We start from the raw sequence: 16,838 nt of genomic DNA, 5'->3' as shown, positions 1-16,838 counted from the left end.
ACTGTAAGCAATAAAAAAATAAGATAAGACAATACATTTAATTTCCTACTTTTAAAGCCAAATGCCTAATCTGTGTAACCCAGGTCATTGTACTTTTAAATTTCTTTGGACTACAACTTTTGTAAATGTACCTTAGCTGTATCATGACCCTCTAAGCCAAGGTAAGTTCTGCATTGAAAAGTCATTTCAAATGGGCGTCTTTTCTTCATTTTTTATATCAAAGACATGAGCTTTAGGGCTGGGGTGTACCTTTGAGGCAGGAGCTTAGCACACAGTGCTCAGTTGCTGACACACATGAAACAAATGGAAAAGAAAGAGGGATAGCTTTAAAGTGGAAGTTTCTCCTTAAAATGTACTGTGTTCTCACTTTTTATATATGTAATTACTGTAGCTCTGCTTTATATACTTAATGCTTGTTTCCTGGATTATTATGTAATCTTAATACTGTAACATTCTATTACAGTCAAGGGGAATAAATAGAAGAAACCCAATGAATCTCAATATTTCTCTCCCTATCTCTTCCCATTTCTTCTCCCTTTGATTTCTTCCCAGCTTTTCACTGAATATGGCAGGTTGGCAATGGAAGAAACATTCCTGAAGCCTTTTCAGGTAGGTGAAAGTTGAAAATTCTTACTGGATTTTTTGAAATCTGTAATTATGATTTTAATCAGGGTCATGTTTTTTCCCTTGATTTATTTCATTAAAGAAGCATTTTTAGTCAGGGTGTGGTGGTACATATCTTTAATTCCATCATGAGGGAGACAGGGGAATTTCTGTGAGTTCAAGGCAGGTAGATTGCTGTGAGTTCAAAACAGGTGGATCTCTGTGAGTTCAACGATAGCCTGATGCACACTGGGCATTATCTAGTCCAGCCAGAGTTACGTAGTGAGTAAGAGATCCTGTCTAAGGAGAAGAAAGAGGAGATTTAAGTTCCTGTTTGGTATGAAGAAGAGATAGAAGTAGGAAAATAAAAATGTGTCTTAGATATCTGGTTCATGTGAGAATATCAGCTTTTCCCTGGATATAGCCCTAGTAATATAACAGAATACAATTGATGAATTTGCCAAGCTTGAAACCTAAAACAACCAAACTGGGGTAATAAAAGTTGGTTGCAAACAACAATCGTTGACTGACACTTGAGAGGATATGGGCAGAGGCTTTTCAAGTGCCCTTTCTTACATGGTAACACCTCCCATTACCTGACTGTAACAGCAGCCAGCCAGGCTGATGCTGGTGTGACCACTGTGTCAGAGGTTCTGAAGAGTCACTTGTATTCATCCTATTCATCCCTTCAATTATAAGACATTGAAACATCAGGTCCCAAAGAATTAAAAACTTTCAAGGAATCCCTTCCTGGTAGAAGGAAAAGATTGAAGCTCTGCAGGGGAGATGGTTGGTGAACGAAACTCAGGACAGTGAGTGCTACCTTTTCAAACACTGGATCATAGACTTCCAGAGACTGACTTCGTGCTTTACTTTTCTTATACATTTAAGCATGATAGAACTTGTAACATGTGACCTTTACAAAAGAATGAATTCTATTGGCTGATAAACAGTGCTCAGGATTAGGGGCTAGAGGAAGGATCTGCGATAAGCACAAGGATAGATTCTGTTGGTGGAGGATGCAGAGAACATGGGGCATCTTTGATAGTGATGTGTTCTATTCACTACAGAATTAGGGCCTAAACAGTGCTCAGGATATTGGGGGATTCAGATGGAGGCTGGCTCCTCATAGAACAGCAAAGAATCACCAGGTTGACCACGTCACTCCAGGATTCCAGGGGATTGACTAGGCATCATTAATTTCCTTCCATTGAAGAATCAGGCCCACATGATCGACAATCCTGGTTTCTCCAATGTTTATTCTAGGCTGTGCTTCCTATACCCAGCACTGGGCATGTGGACGCAGGAAGTTCCTAGCAGCTTGATGGCCAGATAGCCTAGTTTACTTGGGTAGTTCTAGACCTAAAATGAACAGCTCCTGAGGAATGACACCCAAAGTCGTTTTCTGGTTTCCACATGCATATTAACACATTTGCACAGTCACCACTGCAAATAAACACACATGAGCATACATAATACACATATTTAAAACATAGGAAAGAAGAGTCTTTTATTTTCTTATGCTGAAAAGGGAACAGAGGAAGCTCCCCCCAAGGGAGAAAGAACAGATAAAATTTCTATACTTCTTTATGATAGATTACTACAAAGAAATGTATAGTTGTGTGCCATATACTTCCAGCACGCAGGAGGTGAGGCAGGAGGATCTCAGTTTTCAGACCAGCCTTGCCAATATGAGAGACCCTGTTTGTTTGTTTGTTTGTTTGTTGTTTGTTCATTTGTTTGGGGGTGTTTGCTTGGTGCTTAACAGTACAGACTGCTCTTCGAAGGAACCTAATTTCAAATTTCAGCACCCCCACAGCAGTTAACAAATATGTGTAATTCCAGTTCGAAAAGGATCTAACACCCTCTTTTCTTCTCTGAGAGCACTGTGTGTGTGCGTGTGTGTGTGTGTGTGTGTGTGTGTAGTGCACAGATATACACACAAGCAAATACCTGTATACATCAAAATATCAAAAACATCAAAAGTAAATGACAATCAAGTTTAGTGTATCTTTATATTGCTCAGTAATTGTTCATGTATTAAGTTATTCTCTCCTTTCTGATAACTATGCACACTTAACTTTCTGATCACTTGTGTGCTTTACAACACAGCTGTGTCATTAAACAGCTGGCAGCTCTTAGTAGTTAAAATTGCTCCAACTGCAACAGGTGAAAATGGAGGGAAGATGAAAGGAAATTAAGAATTATTAGTTTAAAATACTGAGAATATTGTTTCTAGCACTATTGATAAAACACAAAGCAAAAACAAAACAGACTATTTCCATGATAACAGGACTTTATTAGAAAGTTTACCTGTTCAAATATTTACTTAGAGCTTATTGATTGAAAATATGGCTACACAAAGATGAATTTGGTGCTGGTCCTGTATAAATATAAGTGAGAAGATATGCCCCCAAAAGAGATAATGGAAAGAAATATATCTTTAGCGGAGGAAATGTCAGAACTTATGACTGGCTGACATTTGAACTAGTCTCTAAAGAATTAATGGAGACTTAAAGAAGGATTTACCAGATGAAAGAGAATTTTCACAAATTTAAACAAACAGAACAAAACAAAACAAAACAAACAAACAAACAAAAAAAAAAAAAAACAGTTTTGAGGGCTGGAGAGATGGCTCAGCAGTTGAGAGCACTGGCTACTCTTCCAAAGATCCTGAGTTCAATTCCCATTAACCAGATGGTGGCTCACAACCATCTATGATGAGATGGGGTGCTTTCTTCTGGTGTGTAGGCACACATGTAGGCAGAATGCTGTACAAATAATAAGTAAATAAACTGTGTTTAAAAATACAGTTTTGAGACTGGAGAAACGGTTCAACAGTTAAGAACACCTGCTGCTCTTCCAGAGGACCTGCATTCTGTTCCCAGCACACACAGTTGTGGCATACAACTGTCTATAGCCCCAGTTCCAGAGAATCCAGCTCCCACTTACGGCCTCCCTGGGTACTGCATGCTTATGTTACACAGGTATAAATTCAGGCAAGAACATTCATATACATAAAATTAAAAAAAAAACAACCCCCAAACTTTTGATTGAAAAATCAACAATGATTTCTTAAACAACTATGGGTTTTAAATCTATTTGAACTTGAGATGAGAAGCTTACTAAGCAGTAATATCCAAAGCCTTTGAATAACATTTGAGATTAAAGCAACTAGATTCAAAGCAAAAAAAGAAATACTATACATCATATAATTAAAAGGAGAGATGCAAATATGTGTTACACACAAACACACATGTAAAATACTATAACAAGGTGTTCAGGACATAAAAACATTAGAGGCATAGTTCATACTTAGAATAGAAAAAAAACATAAGAATGAGGCTGGAGAGATGGCTCTGCAGTTAAGGACACTGACTATTCCTCCAAAAGACTTAAGTTTTATTTCTATTATGTCCGTGGTAGCTCACAAACATGAAATGCAGATCTCAGAGGATCCAATGCCCTCTTCTAGCTCCTGTAGGCACCAGGCACTTGAGAGATGTGCAGACATAAATGCAGGCAAAACATTCATGTACATAAAGTAGTAAAAAACAAAATAATAGTATAAAATAGCTTTTAAACGACACTTCCATTTACTTAACAAATAGTAATGGCTGTTCCTTGCAAGCTCCAAGAAGCAAGCTCTAAGCAATGTAAAAGAGATAGTAAGATCTCTTCGGGTGACATTGCTTGTCTTTCTCTTGCTTTAGTCAGTATGAGTGCTATGAGCACTTACGTATAGCAATTCAACAGGAGCTACTTAGTGAATATATCTGTCCTATAAATAACAAGGTTATTTACATTAGCCTTACTTTGGCTTTAAAAGGTATAATTGAAAATGAGCATTCTTTCCTGTGATGGAAACTTAATGTTCAGTTTCTGAGAACCTGGTGAAAATCTCTGTTCAGATGTCATGGGTGATTGTCTCTATATTGCACTGCTGTTAATATTGCTTTCCCAGCCGTTTGAGCTTTCATGAGCCAGGCCTGGCTGCACACTGATGAGCACATCCTTGGGTCTGGATCTGAATGACTAATTGTAGATATTTTTCAGATTGTCAGATGTTATTTGAAGTTCATTCTAAATCCATCTTCAAGCAAGTGTGAATTTTTCTAATGCTGTCTAATAAATGCAGCCACCAGTTTCTTGTGGCTGCCTCACAGATCTTGTTCCTTGTAACCTCTCAAGCCAGGCTATAGTGGTGGATGGAATATTACTCTGCCATGTGGCAATAACAGTGTTTTTCATTAGATCTCCACTGAAAAGATCCTCTCTTGAGCTGGAATATAGACTTCAGGATGCCTTCTGTTTTATCATTAAATGCTCTCCTTGGCTATGGCTGTTGGGAGTTTACTATTTAGCTATTTTATATGCTCTAATTGTATAGATTACAAAGAAATGAAATTATTAACATAGTCTCAAGATTCACTTGAGTCAGTGTTTTAGATACTGATACATGTCTGCATGGCAGATGTGTTTAGTAGCCAGTCCATAAAAGCTTATATAGCTGTCATGATATCATACAGTGGCCATGATATTTCTGAATCCTGATCTATTTGGGCCAGAGCTCTAAATATGGCTGGTGACTTCTGGGCCTTTCTGGTAACCTGAAACAGATGGGAAGTGCTGGCAGAATTGTGGCAGTGCAGCTAAAAGAGAAGAGATGGGGCTCTTTGACATCCATAGCCTTGGCCATGGATGCAAAGCTTCCTTCATAAGCATGGATTAAAGTCATTTCAGCATTATAGCATCTTGACTCACAGTCCCTATGTTGAGACAAGGAAGCCGCACTGTCCAGGTCATGCATAAGCAACAGTCTGGCGAAGGTCTGCTCCAGCCACTGCATACCCGGCAGACAGTATCTGCAGCAGAGAAGGTTCCCATACCAGAGATGGAGTGCTGTGTCTGTATACAGATGGCCAGCAAGTGTAAGTTTAGTTGAATAGGAAAATTAGAGGCATAAGTCCTTAAAAAGAATTTTCTGGGCATGAATTTTACTTCCTCTCAGAGCCTTGATTTCTTTCTCAAATGTATAGTTGAGGATTGTTGACAATATTACTTTTTCTTCCTAGTCTTTCACATAGTTCTCTCTTTTTTCTTTTCTTTGTTTTTCTTTCTTTCTTTTCTTCTTCTTTTTTTTTTTTTTTTTTTTTTTTGCACAAAATAAATGGAATCCAGGACCTTCCACACACTAGGCAAGTGCTCTTCCCTGAGCTGCTTCCGGACCCTCCCACAGCACCTTTATTAACTATTTCATGTCCTCAGATCCCACAAGTGCCTTTGACATCAGAACAGAGCTTAGTCTTTCTATGAGATAACAGAAAGGCCAGTGTTTCCACACGCCCCTGAGTGAAGATGTAATTACTGCTGACATAGTGAGTCCAGGGAGCTTTCAGTGAAGCCAAAAGTTGCATGTGTGTGTGCTTAGTAAGAAAATACATGGCACAAACAATTGGAAATGTCATAATTTCTCCTTCATATTGGACCTCTATGCAGAAAGTCAGGAATTATTTTACCATAGTTTGCCTAATTATATGCAAGGTCACTCTATTTCCATGATTTAAGATGTTCAATTGCAAAATTCCTTGAAAGTGATTCAAGCCACTTTGGAACAAAACATTCTTGGGCAAAAATCCGTGATGATCGGAGCTGCCAAATAATGCCAGAGGAATACCTGAGAAAAAGAATGGCTACTGTCTGCTCACTAGGGGTCAAGATTAGTATGTGATAGGCCAAGGAGAGAGGAAAGCTACCTGGAAAAGCTCCCTACCCTACTTAGGTTCTGTCCACAGAGTGACTTAGGTGTCCCCAGAGCTGCAAATTAGAGTTACTTAGATGACAGCACAGAGTTAGGTCAAGGGTCAGTCCAAAGGTCCCTCAGTTTCCACACTTAGGTTATGGAATGTAACCACTGGATAAAGACCACAACTGAGCTAGTATTTTTTGTTTCATGGCACATGCAGTGCAGAGCACGTTTTATATGTTATTCAGATTAATGTTTACTGTGATAGTGTTATTCATAATTTTTTTCCTTTTACCCAATGAGAAAATGGGCAGACAGAAGAGTTTATAAATTTCATAGTCTCTACACAAACTATGACAGTGCAGAACTGATATCTATCTAATCTAGGCCACAGGTCTGAACCCTTGGACCCAGCTACCATCCTCGGCACTTGTTGAACTATAATTTGTGATTTTGTGTTTTAATGATCATATCCCACCTCATCAGTTAACCTATATGTCTTAAGGCAGCAGCTTTGTAATTTTTTTTTTTGCCTAGGGTACATGAAACTCCTCAGACAAACAATGAATATTCAGCGAGTGATCATGGTGCATACATTCAGATTTGTATGTAGTTTTGATGTAAGGAAATCATTGTGTTCAAAATTAGAGACCTAAACTCAGATGACTCTAGAATGCTGTCCCTCGGTTCATTCTGTTAACTGCCTGGCACACAATACCCTATATTCTCTCTGCTCAGTTTCTCTCCACCAGGCATGCTTTCTGGAAAGTTCCTTCTGCTGTTTCCCTAACCTCTGAAGAAGCTCCTCTCTCAAAGGGTAGTATGGGAAAGGAATGGCTACACCACCCCAGTCTACTAGCTCAGAGACTATAGAGGTTGAATTTCCAGGGCTGAGTTTTAAGAAAATTTATGTAACACCAGAAGATAGAAATGTGCCGTAGACTTCTTCAATATTTTGATAGATATTCACTGTCCTCAGCTGTCAGTTCCATTTCAGCTAGTCTGCTAACGGAAGACACACTGTAAGAACAGCACTGCCCATTCTTGACACTGTAACCCACAAAACAAGGTCAGCAGTTTCCACAGTGGGGGTCTTTCTGATGGGCTGGCTCTCACGAGTTGTCGATTGAAACAAGCTGTTATTAAGATGGTCTCAAAACAAATCTCTAGTGTTTTGCTCTACCTGAAACAATTTAAAACTGAAACTGACTAAACATATCAAAGACTAATTCAGATATTCATTGGCCACTGATTTTAAATCAGTTTTCCTTCAGAGGATATGATTAATTTCACATATTTTATGATGGGTGTATACATAAATTTAGCATTAGCTTTCAAATATTAGATCATTTAAATATTTTATACAGACATCAACACATATACTGACATATTCCATATACTTGTAACATTAATATCGTAATGTTATCCTAAGAATATTCTGTACTTTGCATGTTGTCTCTGAATCGGGATCTTTGGTACATATAGGTATATGTAACTATATATTTTGTTTTGTTTTGTTCTTCACTATAACTCACAGTATCTCTTCTCATGATTTTCTAATGACTGTAGTTTGTTTCCAAAGAGAAATTGACAGCAATTTCTATTATTCAAATAAAAAGAACATTTGTAGGATAAAATAATACAGGCCCATCATTTGCCTAACTCAGTTTAATTCATCTGAAAAACTATTATGACTTAACGCATTTTTGTCTGACAAATGAAGGGGATTTATGGCTATCTCTGTCCATACAGATGAACACACGACTGAGCAATAGAAAAATGATGGCCTTTTGGAGTGAAGACTGCAGATCTTAGAATTCTATGTGTGACAAACCACATAAAGTACCTTGGACATAATGGGAGGGGGCTGTAGTCACCATTATCAGCTAATGATAAGTAGTTCTTAGTAAGCTAATCTGTGAATTACCAGTGCCTGGGTGTCATCCACAGGAACTGGCAAATGCTGTAGAAATCAAAGCTTCTAAATTGTTTGGTCAAAGAACCAGCTCACCAGCAAGTTTGGGAACTTGGGCGTTAGCATTGATTCTATGGTGACTATTATTATTAGAACTTGCGAGCTTGGAAAAATAAGGCTTCATGCTGGCTTTTCTATTCATTATTTTGAAGGAAGATGCCCAGTGGATATGAGTGAAGACTGAAACTAAAATTCTTAAGAAAAATGCAAAATCCACATACTTCATTTTATTTATCCTGGTTTACAAACTTATACTTTATTACTTAGCTAACTTCTGTTTTCAAGATATTTGTTTTAGGTATAAGTGTTTCTGATACAAGTTATATTTTGACATTCTTAAAACAAAAAGTAGGCATACATTTAAAGTTAATGGACTAAAGATAGTTTTCTCTACAAAAAAGTTCTCTCTCAGTCAGAATCTACATAACAGGAGAAACGCACTGTCTTAATGAAACATGATAATAACCACACAGTCACATACTGAGAAGCCCATGTAAGAAAAGATTGATCAAGAGATTTTATATCCAGCAAAATCGAGTTTCAGATGGTGACCAGGATGTAAGCATGACAGCAGAACTGCTTCATGACCCCCAAGTGAGAAATGTACAGAATGACTTCCCCATAAACAAGGCTGGTGTGAAAACCAGGTGAACACTACATCCTGTTATTGTGGTTGGAAGAGCAAGTGAAAGATAAAAGGAGCCAAGTACGGTGGCACACACCTTCAGTGCCAGCCCTCAGGAAGAGAGGATGGATGCTTGTGAGTTGAAGGCCAGCCTAGTCTACAGAGATAGTTCTAGGACAGCCACGGCCACATGGAGAAATCCTGTCTTGAAAAAAACAACAACAAAAGAAAGATAAGAGGAGAACATCGTATGTAATGTCTTCATTCTATGAGCAAAGAAATTAAAAATAAAGAGAACATATGTAAAAGCTTTTGAAAGTTTTCATTAAATATTTATAGCCACTGATGGCAGTATTGGCATTGCTACTCTAAGGCTTTTGCATTTGTGTTATAGCATAAAACAATTGGGTAATTATGGGATGTCATATTTCAGTATTTTCCTGTGCCTAGAAAAATCAAGATTCTTTTTTTCTTTTTTATTTTTTTAATTTTTAAGTTTATTACAATTTATTCACTTTGTATTCCAGCTGTAGCCCCCCTCTCTTATCCTAACCCTGCAATCCTGCCCTCCCTTCCTCTTCTCCTCCATGCCCCTTCCCCAGTCCACTGATAGGGGAGGTCCTCCTCCCCTTCCCTCTGACCCTAGCCTACTGTGTCTCATCAGGACTGTCTGCTTTGTCTTCCTCTGTGGCCTGGTAAGGCTGCCTCCCCGCCAGCAGGAGGTGATCAAAGAGCCAGCCACTGAGTTCATGTCAGAGACAGCTCCTGTTCCCCTTACTAGGAACCCATTTGGAGACTGAGCTGCCATGAGCTACATCTATGCAAGAGTTCTAGGTTATCTCCATGAATGGTCCTTGTTTGGAATATCACTCTCAAGAAAAGACCCTTGGGCCCAGATTTTTTGGTTCTGTTGCTCTCCTTGTGGAGCTCCTGTTCCCTCCACGTTTTTCTGTCTCCCCCTTTTTTCAAAAGATTCTCTGCACTCTGCCCAAAGTTTGGTTATGAGTCTCAGCATCTGCTGGGTAGAGTCATTCAGAGGCCCTCTGTTGTAGGCTTCTGTCCTGTTCCCTGTTTTCTCCCTCTTCTGATGAATCCCATTTGCCTTTCAGAATGAGGGGTGAGCATCTTACCCAGGGTTCTCCTTCTAGCTTAACTTCTTTACAGATTTTACAGATGCTGTAAAATCTTAAGTTTACAGATTTTAGTATGATTATTCTATATTATATATCTAATAATATCTTATAAGTGAGTATATATCAGATGTACCTCTGCTTCTGAGACACCTCAATCAGGATGATCGTTTCTAGTTCCCACCATTTGCCTGCAAATTTTATGATTTCTTGTTTTTAATTGTTGAGTAGTATTCCATTGTGTAAATGTAACACAATTTCTATATCCATTCCTCAGTTGAGGGACATCTGGGTTGTTTCCAGATTCTGGCTATTATGAATAAAGCTGCTATGAACATGGTTGAGCAAATGTCCATGTTGTATAGTTAAGCATATTTTGGATATATGCCTAGGAGTAGTATAGCTGGATCTTGAGGAAGCACTATTCCTAATTTTCTGAGAAAGTGCCAGATTGAGTTCCAAAGCGGTTGTATAAGTTTACATTCCCACCAGCAATGGAGGAGAGTTCCCCTTTCTCCACATCCTCTCCAGCATGTATTATTGTCACTTGAGTTTTTTATCTTAGCCATTCTGATAGGTGTAAGGTGAAATCTCAGGGTCATTTTGATTTGTATCTCCCTGATGACTAAGGATGTTGAGCATTTCTTTAACTGTTTCTCTGCCATTCAATTTATGTTTGGAGCAGCGTTATAATAGCCAGAATCTGGAAACAGATATGATTAAGGAATTCAGTGAAAATATCTTGCTCCTATATCTGAGTGTTCAAGTGCAAATACTAGCATGAATTAAGGCAATATTCTATCACATACATATTACATATACACATACATGTACACATGCACATATATATAAGTACTGGCTTTGCCCACTGAAAAGACCTAGGAATAATGAGCAGGTAAGCATCACCCAGCATTGCTAATGTTGAAGTTATAGTTTCCAACTCAAAGAAACTGGTGCTGCTTTGAAGAGGTGCTTGACTCTGTGTCTAGGATGAATCCCAGTGCCTAGAGCAGAAGTAGCTGGGTCAGTGAAAGTTTGAGGCCATCTTGGTTTATGTAGCTAGTGCCAGGCCAGTCAGGGACAGATAATAAGTCAGTCAGTCTCTCCATTTCTGTCTCTGTCTCTCTCTCTCTCTCTTTCTCTCTGTGTGTGTGTGTATGTGTGTGTGTACTGGGTGGGTGATAGAGGGAGGCATAACTTGGAACACCTTTCAAAAAAGATATGTGATAAAGGTATATTAGTTATTTGTCTTGTGTGTGTGTGTGTGTGTTTGTAACATTTGCCAGGCTTTTCCCAAGACTTTTGTATTTTTTATATTTTATATATTTTCTTATAGTGAACCTCCACTGCCCCCACAAATTAGATAAACTTCACGTTCTACATCCTTGTATACTACGTGCCATAGTAAGCGCTCCTAAAGAAGCTAATGGAATAAATGTAATAAAGAGAAACTGTTTTAAAAGATGATAGATGAAAAACTTGAATCTTCATAGTATCTCTCTAGGAAATACTGATGAATTCCAGTCAACATTAGAATATACTGATATACTTAGTATATTTAAGGAAAAATAATTTCTGTAGAATTTGCCACAGTAATATTCAATAAATAGGGGCAGCTGAACAATTATAACAAAGCTTTGAAATCAGTCTAAGAATTTTATTTCTAGCTAATTGGTCTAAGAACTATAAAATAAGCAGTAGAAATTCTCAAGAATGAGAGTACTCAAGAAGTGCAGCAACTCTAACTCTCTTGTTTCGATTGCTGGGGACCTACTGAGTATGAGCCCTGGGGCCAACCCCAGCACCACAAGAGGGCTTAACTGGTGAAAGCTTAGGTATACAGGCTGACACTAAAGGACTTCTGATATGTTGGATCAAATTAGAAACGACATAAGCACCACCAAGACTTAAGACGATTACAGAGCATAATACAAGTGTTTTGAACCTTGACATTAATGTTGGTAATTAAGAATCTACACAAAACACTGATTCTGTGCCAAGCATTGTGCTTATCCTAATAACGAGCAGGCAAGAGATTCAGTCTTTGCTTTCAGAGACTTGTAATCCATGGCAAGCCAAGGCACTGTAGTGCAGGAGTGGAGATCTGTGGTTATCTGTGGTCCCCAGTCTCCACCCCAAGTTGTTGGTAGCACTCCTCCCAATGGGAATCTACTCTCATTGGTTCAGGTGAAGGGTACCACCCACCCCTCACAGAGAAGTCTGTTCACATCTCTGCATCCCTCTGTCCATAGTGGTAGTTTCAGGACTGGACATTTAATTACAGGTAGTTAGTCCCTGGACTTTGCTGGTAGAGCTGTTATAAAAACTGAACTGTGGGGCTGGAGAGATGGTTAGGAGCCCGCACCTGTAGAGGATCCGGGTTCAATTCTCGGCACCCACATAGCAGCTCACAGCTGTCTGTAACTCCGGTTCCAGGGGACCCATCGCACCAGGTGTGCACACGGTGCACATGCCTGTGCATGCCGGCAAAGTACGCACACCCTAAAAATAAGTAGATCTTTTACAAACTGAACCGCACAGTAGTGCTAATCTACTGCGGTGTTCTTCCAAATCCCGGTGGTCGCTTTGGCCACCATGTAGAAAGGACTGATTAGAAAAAGAAAAGGCTCAGAGCATACAACCAAGTTTTTGTCAGCGATAACCCCGCTCCCTTACTAGGGAATCCACATGGAGACTGAGCTGCCTACCGGCTACATCTGAGCAGGGGGTCTAGGTCCTCTTCATGCATGGTCCTTGGTTGGTGCATCAGTCTCTGCAGGCCCTCCTGGGCCCAGAGTTTTTGGCTTTGTTGGTCTCCTTGTGGAGCTCCTATCCCCCCGGGGTCCTTCTGTCCCCCTGGGGTCCTTCTGTCCCCCCATTCTTCTGTAACACTCTCTGCACTCTGTTCAAAGTTTTGCTGTGAGTCTCAGCTTCTGCTTCTATCCTCTGCTGGGTGGAGTCTTTCAGAGGACATCTATAGTAGGTTCCCCTTCTGTTCCCTCTCTTCCACTGCTTCCGGTATCTATCCTGTTTGCCCTTCTGAATGAGAATTAAGCATCTCCCTAGGGTCCTCCTTGTTAGTTACCTTCTTTAGGTCTGTGGATTTTAGTAGGATTAACCTATATTATATGGCTAGTGTACACTTATATGTGAGTATATACCATGCATGTCTCTCTCTGGTTCTGGGTTACCTCACTCAGGATGATCTTTTCTAGTGTCATCCATTTGCCTGCAAATTTCATGATTTTCTTGTTTTTAATAGTTTAGTAGTATTCCATTGTGTAAATGTAACACAGTTTCTGTTTCCATTCTTCAGCTGAGGGACATCTAAGTTATTTCCAGATTTTGGTTATTATGAATACAGCTGTTATGAACATAGTTGAGCAAATGTCCCTGTTGAATGGTGGAGTATCTTTCGGGTATATGCCCAAGAGTGGTATTACTGGGTCTTGAGGTAGCACTAGTCCCAATTTTCTGAGAAAGCACCAGATTGATTTCCAAAGCGGTTGTATAAGTTTGCACTCCCACCAGCAATGGAAGAGAGTTCCCCTTTCTCCACATCCTTGCCAGCATGTGTTTTCACTTGCCAGGCCACAGAGGAAGAGGACTCTGGCAGTCCTGATGAGACTTGCTTGATAGGCTAGGGTCAGATGGTAGGGGAGGAGGACTCCCCCTTTCAGTGGACTAAGGGAGGGGAATGGGGAAAGAAGGAGGGAGGGTGGGACCAGGAGGTAATGAGGGAGGGGGCTACAATCAGGATATGAAGTGAATAAATTATAAAAAATAAAAATAAATTTAAAAAAAAAGACAGGAAAAAGGCTCTGGTCTTCTCAGTTTGGGAACCAGTATTCTATTCTATGCTTTTAAACTTAATCATGTTGAAGCTGGTTTTCATTATTTACCACAGAAAAAAAAATCAAGTTCTGATATGTTAAAATATTATCATGAGGAAAGTACAAATAACATGGGGGCATAGGCAGTTGGACCTACAGGCTTAAACCTTATGATTTCCTCATGCATTTGTCAGAGCTATTCATTATATTTAAACATTTATACTTAAACTTATTTTACTGTTATTTCAAAGTTATTACTTAAAAAATAAATAGGAGATGGAAGGAAAGAAGAGAGGAAGTCTGGGAATACTAGTTTTCTCCTGGCAAAAAGTTAAGGATCAAACAAATCCTTAGCAGACCCTGAGGCTAACTGTGATTCTTGTTCACCTACAGCAGGATGAACTAATGATTACTCACATAATGGAATGTTATGCAGTGGTGACTGTGAATGATAAACAGTTATGCAACAGCATGTTAAATTTCACAAATACAGTGTTGGGTGAAGACATGAAAAACCAACTTAGGATTTCTCAAGTCTAAATAGTGGATCAAGCTTAAGCAGAGGTGGAGGGGAGAAAGCAGGAGTGGGGGCTTCTGGGTGATAGAAATTGTTTTCCCATCTAGTGCTGGTACATGGTATGCTCAACTTCTGAAAATACATTAAGCCATAACATTATATGTGATGTTCAGTATGTAGAGCAAATTTCAACACAGAAGACTTTAAAGTGAACATACAACTTGTGAACTTTTGGTGGTGAAATATCAGTTACTTGAAACTCATCACTGTCTTAAGTGCCATATTAAATTTTTTAGACATTTAATTTCAATTATATCTTAGTGTAATATGTTTTACTTTGTGTCATTTAGATACTCTCATTAAAAAAAAAAAACATAGAATTGTCTTTTTTCCCCTTGTGTATAAAGTGCTTACTAAGTCTTAGTTATAGTTGCCTTTGAGATTTGGAATTCATTTTAAATTTTTCTTTGGACTTGATTTTTTGTGAAAAGAAAATGCATATTATGATTTCTATAAAAATAAAATAATTCAGTTTAGGAAAAAAGCTGGTGGAGGGCAGGCCAAATGGTTGAAATATAGGAGTGCTTACTGCTAAGGCTTATTAGCTGAGTTTCATCCCTAGAACCCACGTGGTAGGAAGAGAGAACCAACCCCACCAGTTGTCCTCTGGCATACACACAAACACAGAAAAAGTTAAAAATATTTAAAAAGCAAACAAAAGGATAAAAGCTGGTGGAGTGTGTTTGCCAGAGGATGGCTGTGAGTTCAGGGACAGCCTGGTCTACACAGGAAGTTCAGTACCACCCTGACTCAGACCAAAATTGTCTCCAATGTTTTAAGTTTTAAAAGGCTGGTCTGATATCTTACGCATATATTCTGCTGTAGCCATTGAGCGGGGACTCATAGGAACATGCCACATAAAATCTAATTATCGCTCCATTCAGCCAGCTGAATGTTGGTCATGACTCCCTCATTCATCTCAGTGGGATGCATTCATTGTGGAGCTAGTAGGAAGCTTGCTGCTCACACCTAACCGAAGCGTAGTGGTGTCTTAGAAACTGGTAACTGCCTGGACTGTGACAAGGAGCACTATGACAAGGAGCACTGCTAAGATGCAGTGATATGACTGGCTCCAGTAAAGGCAGAGGGCTACAGCCTCTAAGCACTCTCACCCACCCTTCTTACTGCTTTCAGAGTCTGATATTTCTTGTTCGAGACTGGAGTTTCCCGTATGAATTTTCATACGGAGCTGATGGTGGCGCCAAGTTCTTGGAAAAACGTCTCAAGGTTGGTTAGCTTTTTCGGTGCATGCCATTTCCCCAGATCTAAGCTAGAGGATCTCTGTTGGATGATCTCCTGAATACTCAGGAGCCACAATTCCACTTGCCCGTCATAGTATCTCTATAAACAACCCAAGATGGATTTTTAGTAAGCCGTAGAATTGTAACTTTAAATATTGTCAATGATTTGATACAGATACTTCTTTGGTAATTATGTAAGACACTTACTTATTCCTAAAGGCAGGACTTTTACCTTAAAGACTCAAAATAGCTACAGTGTAAGTATCTAGATTTACATTTTTCTGGCGTTTAAAATAAGTCTGTCATTCTGTTTCTACAGACTATTAAACATATGTCTAAAAAGGATTGGGGGTATTTAGGCTTGTCTGAAATACCTAGCCGTTCAGATGCCTTGCTAGAACTCAAGTGTTGAGCTGGTTAATCTATGTTTGTTGGTTGGTTGGTTTTGGGAGGGCGGGGGAGAATGATTGCTTGTTTGGTCGACTTCATCCAAGATAGGGTCACCTGGGAAGAGAAAATTTCAAATGAGAAAATGCCTCCATCAGACTGGCCTGTAAGAAAGTCTGTGGGGGTTTTCTTGATGATTGGTGTGGAAGAGCCAGCCCACTGTGTGTGGTGCTTTGGCAGGTGGCTCTGGATTATACAAGAAAGCAGGCTGAGCAAGCCATGGGGAGCAGTCAGCACTCCTCCATGGCCTCCGCTTCAGCCTCACCTCCAAGTTCCTGTCTTGAGATCCTGGTCCCTTGGTGATGGAATAGAAGGTGAAGTGGAAATAGACTTTTCCACCCCACGCTGCTTTTGGCCATGGTGTTTATCCCAGCAGTCGAAGGTGAGCTTGACAGGAATTTACCCCCGAGACTGGCCCGTGGCTGAGATGGGCCTCACCATGTCCTGTAAGGAGACAGTGGCTTGTAAATTGCACTAACTGTGCTGTGAGTTTCTGTACTTAGATACGGCTGCATGAGCAAATTCAGCCTTTAATCCTAGCTGCCTCATGCCATTTTTATCATTATGGAAGCAGACAGGCCAGACAAATGTAGAATGCCACCAAAATATTTTGTTCAGTTTATGTCCCAAGAAAGTTTAACTTCAGAATGACTTTCTGCAG

At 39.5% G+C, this 16,838-nt stretch overlaps 1 protein-coding gene across 1 annotated transcript in view; it reads left to right on the top strand.

Annotated features, from left to right (window-relative positions):
* Positions 1-16,838, top strand: part of Atl1 (atlastin GTPase 1) — an 85,131-nt gene that overhangs the window by 51,510 nt on the left and 16,783 nt on the right. The window contains exons 7-8 of the mRNA XM_055595352.1: positions 553-609; positions 15,624-15,716. Coding sequence (XP_055451327.1) covers positions 553-609; positions 15,624-15,716 — 150 coding nt within the window. The remainder of the gene's footprint in view (positions 1-552; positions 610-15,623; positions 15,717-16,838) is intronic.

Source organism: Psammomys obesus, unplaced genomic scaffold (assembly GCF_907164565.1).
Source record: "Psammomys obesus unplaced genomic scaffold, mPsaObe1.curated_primary_1811, whole genome shotgun sequence".
Taxonomy (NCBI): Eukaryota; Metazoa; Chordata; class Mammalia; order Rodentia; family Muridae; genus Psammomys; species Psammomys obesus.
The sequence above is the reverse complement of the archived record's forward strand: the minus strand, read 5'-3'. Positions and strand labels throughout refer to the sequence as shown.